The sequence below is a fragment of the Gossypium hirsutum genome, chromosome A08 (genome assembly GCF_007990345.1).
Source record: "Gossypium hirsutum isolate 1008001.06 chromosome A08, Gossypium_hirsutum_v2.1, whole genome shotgun sequence".
Taxonomy (NCBI): Eukaryota; Viridiplantae; Streptophyta; class Magnoliopsida; order Malvales; family Malvaceae; genus Gossypium; species Gossypium hirsutum.
Genome location: NC_053431.1, coordinates 101526370 through 101534639, shown reverse-complemented (window position 1 = coordinate 101534639; position 8270 = coordinate 101526370). Strand labels below are relative to the sequence as shown.

At 36.5% G+C, this 8270-nt stretch overlaps 1 protein-coding gene and 1 non-coding gene across 2 annotated transcripts; both read left to right on the top strand.

Moving 5' to 3' along the window:
* The first annotated feature begins 1003 nt into the window (after positions 1-1003).
* On the top strand, positions 1004-1110 carry LOC121205707 (small nucleolar RNA R71). The gene has a single exon (XR_005900783.1). It is a non-coding gene; the product is annotated as a small nucleolar RNA R71 (small nucleolar RNA).
* A 5121-nt stretch (positions 1111-6231) lies between these two features.
* Positions 6232-7164, top strand: LOC107936514 (spindle pole body component 110-like). The gene has a single exon (XM_016869257.1). The coding sequence runs from the start codon at positions 6232-6234 to the stop codon at positions 7162-7164; it is 933 nt and encodes a 310-aa protein (XP_016724746.1).
* The last annotated feature ends 1106 nt before the right edge of the window (positions 7165-8270 follow it).

Here is an 8270-nt window from a genome sequence, read left to right as displayed (position 1 = left end):
AAAATTTTGTATATATAGGCATCTGCGATATAGCTTCAACAAAAGGTAAGTTAATATGCAGTTGTTTAAAAAGTTCAAGAAATTTACCGAATTGTGCATCTATGCGGTCTTTCTTTAACTTTGCTGGATATGGGATTGGTGGTTTATATTCCTTTGGCATTGGACTGTCATTGTTTTCGGGTTTTACTTCCTCTCCTTCGTTTCTGTCAACTTCTTGTGGTAGCTTCTTTTCAGATTCAGCTAACACTTTCCTACTCCTTAGTGTAACTACTTTCACATGCTCTTTTGGATTGGGTTCGGTGTTACTGGGTAGACTTCTTGGTGGTCTTTTTGAAATCAGTTTAGCAAGCTGGCCTATCTAAGTTTCGAGCCCTTGGATCAACGCTTGTTTATTCTTAAGTGCTGTTTCGGTATTTTGAAAATGAGTTTTTGACACTGAGATGAATTTCGTTAGCATCTCTTCAAGGTTCGGCTTCTTTTCCTGCTGGTACAGTGGTTGTTGAAAAACTAGGGGATGTTGTGGCCTTTGATTTCCTTGGCCACTCCACGAGAAGTTAGGATGGTTCCTCCAACCTGCATTATAAGTGTTACTATAAGGATTATTTTGAGGTCGAGGATTATTACCCATATAATTCAATTGCTCTTTTCCATGTTGTGGCCATAGGGTGGGTATTCTGAATTGGTTGTTCCACCTCTATTTGCATCGTACTACATTACTGGATGAGCCTGTGAAGAACCAAGTAAATCATCAATTTTTCTATTCAAAAGTCCTACTTGATTAGAAAGTATAGTGATCAAATTGACGTTAAAAACGTCGGCTACTTTCGTCGGTTTTGTCCTCATGACTTGCCACTGACAATTATTTAGTGAAATCTCTTCTATAAATTCATAAGCCTCTTCAGGTGTCTTATTATTGATAGTCCCACCAGTAGTTGCGTCAATCATCTGTCTAGTCGAAGGATTCAGGCCATTGTGAAAAGTTTGAACCTGTAGCCAAAGTGGTAACCCATGGTGAGGGCATCTTCTCAATAAATCCTTGTATCTCTCCCATGCATCATAAAAAGTTTCTAGATCCATCTACACAAAAAAAGAGATATCATTCCTCAATTTAGCCGTTTTAGCCAGCGAAAAATATTTAAGTAAAAATTTTTCGGTCATTTGTTCCCAAGTAGTGATTGACCATCGTGGTAACAAGTTTAACCATTGTTTAGCTTTATTCCTCAAAAAAAGGAAGTAACCGAAAGCGAATGGTGTCATCAAAAACGCTATTGATTTTAAAAGTGTCGCAGAACTCTAGAAAATTCACCAAATGAGTGTTTGGATCCTTGTCCTGCAAACCATCAAACTGAACAAACTGTTGTATCATTTAGATCATGTTAGGTTTTAGTTCAAAATTATTTGCAGCAATAGCAGGCCTAACTATACTCGATTCAGTTCCTGTTAAATTAGGTTTAGCATAATCATACATAGTACGAGGAGTAGGATTCTGATTTACTGGGTCTGCAGTAACCACAGGAGGTAGCTGATTATTTTGATTTTCAGCCATCCCCTCGGTTGTAGTTTGACTATCGTCCTCTTGCCTTTCTTCCACGTATCGTAGGCTTCGCCTTATTTCTTTTCGATTTTTGTGAGCTATGCTTTCGATCTCACTATAAAAAAGTAGAGGTCCTGATGGGTTTCTTCTAGTCATAAACTATAAAAACATGCCAGAAGCAAATAAAAGAAAATTTTAATAATTTAAGCAAAAATAAATTGAAATTGCAATAAAAATAAATGGCTAAAGTAATAAAAATCAAGTGTTCCTAATATCTTAGTTCCCAGGAAACGGCGCCAAAAACTTGATGTGCGTGATAAGTTTTAGATTTGTGATTGCTCGTATAGGAACCCATTTTTGCCCTGGCCCGTGAAATAAAATAAACAAAAATTTATAAACTAAATAAATAAAATGTTCCTGTTAAATATCCAAATTACAATAAACAGGCTTAAAGGCCTGATAACCCAAAATTTGGTTACAGCCCAATTAGTCTAAAACCCAAATACCTGGTTACACCCAACCCAACAAATAAACATAGCCCAATGACAGAAAGCCTAGTGTTTCTGAAACCCTAGGCGTCGCAAGCACCAAATGAAGGCCCCAAACTCGTGCCGCAATCAGTGTGCCAATCCCATCACCGACAGATTTGTTCCATCATCACCTCAATCAGCGCGCCAGTAAATCACCATCAACACCCCATCATCGCCCGGATTTCTCGCTGGTACCTGCAAAATAAAAAAGAAAGAAGAACAGCAGAGGAAAATATAGCAAGAAATAAAATCAAACATTGTAAATATTAATTTATGATGATTTTCAGTGGCTATAAAAGCCCGAATCGAAACGATGTAAAACTACGGTTGATAAATACACATATATAATAAAATACCAACAGTTGATTGAAGAAACAGAGGTGATTTGTTCTTTTTACTTTATTTTTCTTTATGAATACATTTAAATATCACTAAAAATGAAGCAATGAGAGGCTTACCGTCGAATTTGCGCTAAAAATCGAAGCTTTTCAGCTTCAGGCCGCCGTATCCAGCGAGGCTAACGACGGCGCGTGGGCGCGTGGGAGCCCGATGATGGAGGCTCGACGAAGCTCCGAGGGCCTGCTCTCTGCCTCCTTTCAGAGGTTTCTTTGGTTTTTTTTTAACAAGTTTAAAATGAATTTTTGGGGCCAAAATTTGGCTTATATAGCCTCATGGAAACGGCGTCGTTTTGCTTACAACGATAAGCTTCAAAACAGCATCGTTTCAAAGCTTAGGATCCGCGCGTTGACCCGTGACTCGGGTAGGATCTGCGTGTTTTTGTTTAAAGGGCTAATTGCCCAATTATCCTTCCGCATCTTTAATATTTATAATTTCATTTTATTTTTATTTTAATTTTGCCCTGACCTTTTATTTTTGTTTTAATTTAGTCCTAGTTGCTATCATAAGACTTATTTTGAGAACGACGCCATTTTGGGATTAGGGCTAATTGCTCAGTGAGTCCCTCAGATTTTAGCGCACGTTTCAATTAGGTCCAATTTTTTTTATCTTAAAATTAACCCTAGAGCTTTTTTTTATTTAATTTTAATCATTTTAAATATTTTTATATAATTTATTTATTAAATACTTTATATATTATTTATCTTTACTATCAACATTATTTATATGTGTAAAAATTATTATATATTATATCTTTTTATTATTCATTATATTATTTTTATTTTACTATATCATTTTATTATTTATTATTTATTATGAATAATTTTAAAAATTTGTAAATTATTATTGAAAATTACATTTTTATATATCATTATTTAGTGTTTAGTATGTAATATTCTAAAATTTAATATAAAACTTTGTTGCTATTTAATATATTAATATTTTTATAAATATATATATATATTAAGTTATTATATCATATAATATATTTTTATATATTAACCTTTTTTTAAAAAAATTCTCCTTTATTATTTATATGTAGTTTTAAATATTTTTTACCTCATTTATTTTTTTTATTGTATTTAGATTTTATCCCTTTTTTATATGTTCATAATTTGTTTGTTTATTTTTGTATCCTTTTTATATTTATTTAGTATTATTTTAATATGTTAATTTTATCTCATAAATTATTTTTTATTTTATTTATTGTTTTTTATGTATTTGCATGAAAATTGATTGTTTCCCATGAAATATTATTGTATATATTATGTAATTTATATTGTTATATTCATTATTCTTTATGTTATATTTTGCATGAAATGATTATGTATGTATATTTATGTTATTTATGATTATATATGCATGAAATGTTAATGTATATGGTGTAATTTATGTCGTTATTTATCATTTTCTATACTATATTTGCATGTAATGTTGAAGTATGCATCATGTAGTTTATATTATTTAATATTGATATCTTGTAATATGTTAAATGCATCATTGTTTTAAAAATTTATACTTCATTTAATCCAAAAGATTTTTTAAAAAATGAGGCAATGTTTTTGTATTTAGGAATTCGGGAAGTAGTGCCCTAACATGCTGGGTTGCGATTTCTGGTTTGTCTAAATGTCTAAAGTATCCTTCTAAATAGATTTTATAAATCACAAGATGATTTTAGTTACAATAGTTTAAGAATATCGTGTCCAATCATGCTGGATGTGATATTTGTATTCTTTTGGAGCGAAGGAATCTCGATTTTCAACTCAAATTATTCCAGTTTAAAAAAGGGATCCTACTTTTAAATTCTTTCAAACTTTTGACATCAAGGCAGAAAACTATTCAATTTGGTACCAATTTTTGGCGCTGTGAAGGTGCTAATCCTTCCTCGTGCGTAACCGACTCCCAAACCTGTTTTCTCATATTCTTCGTAGACCAAAATGTTTTATAAGGTGATCCAATCACACTTAAAAATATTGGTGGCGACTCCCGTTTTCAAAATTCTCTCTTTTAAAGAAATGGTTTCGACAGCTTGGCGACTCCGCTGGAGACAAATAAGAGAGTCAAGCCAAGAAATTGATTATTTTCTGTCTTGATGTCGGAAGTTTGGAAATATTTTAAAAAATATCGATCTTTTTACATGTGTTTGCTGCATATGTTTGTTATTTTGTTTTCGCACACATTGCATTTGCATGACCGCTGTGGTCGCACCCTTAAGTGGGAGTGAGAAGCTATGCTTTCATGAGGTTTATGCTTTCATGAGGTTTTCACCTCCGCATGGGCTAGTGGATTGCTTCCGGGATACATCCGTACCTATGTCTTCGTGAGATTTTCATCTCCGCATGGCCATAGGGAAATGTGTCCCCCTGAACCGAACTTGGTCCATATGAGCTTATAATGGTTGAGGATCGAGGAATCTGCTGGTTCAGGTACCTTCGTTTTAGAACTAAAACACATATAGTGAACTTTAAGTGCTTACCCTAGGGAGTACGGTGATAGCCTTTAGTAAGCTACCCTTATAAGTGCTTGTTTATTATACATTTTATACTGACTTATTTTATTTTGCTATCATTTCATGTCATTCAACATTTAAAGGTGTCGATTCACGATTTTATTTCTAGAATAGAAAGTTTTGTAATGAGGAATGAATATCTTGATAAAGTGGAGGACAACGTTTCTATCTGTACATGGTTAGAGAAAACCCAGTTAGAGAAAGGAGATAGTGTCACTGAGGGATATACGTCAGAGTTGTGGGACTTCACTCGTATCAGTTCGACACAGAATGAGTTTTAGGAGTTGAAGGACATTTGGGCCCAATGGAACGACGAGGCTAAGCAGCTGTTCTACTAGAATTATGGAGATCTTCCTTATTTGCTAAGCATCAAGGTGGATAAGCATCTGTTTCGAGCTATAGTACAGTTTCGGAACCCTACTTATAGTTGTTTTACATTTGGAGAGGTAGACTTAGTACCCACTTTGGAGGAGTATACGACCTTGCTTCGCTGTCCAAAAATTCAAGGTAACAAAGCTTATGTTAGGGCTGCTAATCTCCCAACTTTCGTGAAGAGATTAATGATGATCACAGGGATGAGTGAACAGTGGGCCGCAGCTCGTATCTAACAAAAGGGTGATGGTAAATGCATTCCGTGGGCAAGTTTGAGGGATCTGATATTGGCACACCCAGATGTGAAGAAGAGGGTTGATGTCTTGGCCTTAAGTATTTATGGTTTGGTGATTTTCCCAAAAGCCATGGGGCACATAGATGACGCAGTTGCGGATTTATTCGATCGACATGGTAAACAGAACACACCTGTGCCTGCAATCCTAGCTAAGACGTTCAGATCCTTGAGTGCATGTCGGAGAGCTGGTGAAGGTAGATTTATTGGATGCGCACAGCTATTGTTAGTATGGTTCCACGGTCACTTTTGGAAGGTTGATAAGGTTCCTTGCCGAGTGTTTTTTGAGAATTATTCTCCCTTAAAAGAAGCAGCAACTATGCCGAAGAGGGACTACATTACAGAGGAAAGGTGGATGGAAATACTTCAGAATCTCCGAGAGGAAGATGTTATGTGGAAAGCCCATTGGATGGCTCCTAATGAAGTCCTTTATCGTTGCGGAAGTTTTGATTGGGTACCTCTTCCTAGAATTTGGGGAGTTGTTGGTTATGCACCATTACTCATCTTAAGACAATACAAAGCGGGGCAGTTTATACCAGCAACATAAGGGTTAGCTCAGAGTGATTTCTCATATAAGGGGGATCATTATAAGAAAAAGATGCGAGAGATTTCTGAGGCTTGGAAGAAGATTTGCTGTGTGAAGATTCTGACTGAAGGTCCGACGATAACCCTTGAGTATAAAGGGTGGTTTAGCAAGGGGATCAATGATAACAACCCTAGGCCAAGTTTGGGGGCTGCTCGATCGATGGAGGAGAGTTTACGAGTGATTCCATCAGAGTTAGAAGTCATAAAGCAAGAGTTCGAAAGGAAGAATTTGGAGCTCGAGAAAAAGATAGAGAGGCTTGAGGAGGAAAAGATGTATCTAAGCTTAGACATCGATGTTCAAAAAATTGAGGTTGAAAAAGTGAGGAAAGAAAATAGGAAGATTGAAAAAGACCGAGATGACTTGAAGACACAATATAAGAGGATACAGCTATCAATGAAGAGAGCTGGATTGGGGAAGACTTCAAAACAGTGGCAACAAGAGGTTCAAGAAGAAAGAGCCAAAGCCGAGTATTGGAAGAAGAATTTCCAAGAGATGCAGGCGCATAATCAGGCCCTAGAGAACGAGAATCAAGGGTTAAAAGCTAGGGTGACTGAGCTTGGACGATCCCTTCATCATCACCGAAGTCGTAACACTGCGGTCGAGTTAAAGGTAAGTCTGAACAAGATCGAGGAAATGAAGCACAATATTGGAGGGCTGGAAGCAGCATTGCAGAACTGTGAACTTCAGATTGAGCAGTTTGAGGCAAGAGAAAGACATTGGAAGGAAGAGCTTCACCATTTTCAGGATCAAGTCAGAGATAGAGACTACCTCATGGGAGAAGCCATAGTCCAGATTCGAGAAGTTGCTGATCATTTGCAAGACCTGGCAGCACAAGCTAATGTATTGAGTGCAAAGTATGAGATAGTGTCAGATAGAGGTCGAGAGTTAGCTTTGTTATTGGATAGGGTTAGAACTCTGGGCTTAAGGGAAAAAGCGTATTTGTAATCCGTTTTGTGTAAAGATTTTTGTTTCTTAAATAATATTTTCTAAAAGAAACCGAATCAGAATCGATATTTTTTACATTCATGCATTTGTATCTCATCGCATCATATGGATTCCAATTTATAAAAAGATCCTAATTAGTTAAAATTACAGAGAGAGTGAGAGAAAGAGAGAGAGTGTAAGAGAAAGAAAACCTGAAAGCAACACATCCTTATGGTTCACGCACTAAGACAAAGAATATGGATCAAAGACTTGAGCAGATCTAGAAAGAAATGCAAGAGCAACTGCAAGAATAATTGGCAAAAATCCAATAAGAGATAAAGGATCAAATGTTGGAGGATCAAAGGAATATGAGGCTAAAATGGCCCAGCTGCTGAAGGGGGCAACGGATAAAGGAAAGGCCCCTATGACTATCACTGAAGAAGATAATGAGGATCATCCTCCGGGTTTTACTCCACCCCATGTACAAACTCAACCTGAGGTATATCCCCGAAGGTCGTCCATCACAATAAGGCCTCAAGATGGGTAAGTCGATGTTGGAAAACCCATGAACTTTCAAACTAGCTCGGGATCCAGTCCGAGAGATAACCCTACCAATCTAGTCATCCCTGATTTAGATGTAGCTGAGAGGGAAGAGATGAGACTCGAATCATCAAAGCAATTAGAGGAACGTTACAGATGGCTAGAGGAGAGATTTAAGGCATTGGAAAAAGCTGATAATCGTCAGGGAATTGATGCCAAGGACTTGAGTTTGGTTCCAGATTTGGTACTTCCTTATAAGTTCAAGATGCCAGAATTTAAGAAGTACAATGGGACTACTTGCCCTGAGGCTCACATCACCATGTTCTGTAGGCGGATGACTGACTATGTAAACAATAATCAATTATTGATTCATTGTTTTCAGGAAAGTTTGGTTAGGGCAGCAGCTAGGTGGTATAATCAATTGAGTCACGCAAGGATCGGTTCTTAGAGAGACTTAGTGCAAGCCTTTATGCAGCAATATAATCATGTGACTGACATGACTCCTGATAAATCACTTTCCAGAACATGGAAAAGAAGCCTAATGAGAGCTTTAGGCAATATGCACAGAGGTGGAGGGATGTTGCCAT

What these genes read in the sequence shown, in the direction of transcription:
- LOC107936514 (XM_016869257.1), top strand. Translation starts at nt 6,232, where the DNA reads ATGCGAGAGATTTCTGAGGCTTGGAAGAAGATTTGCTGTGTGAAGATT.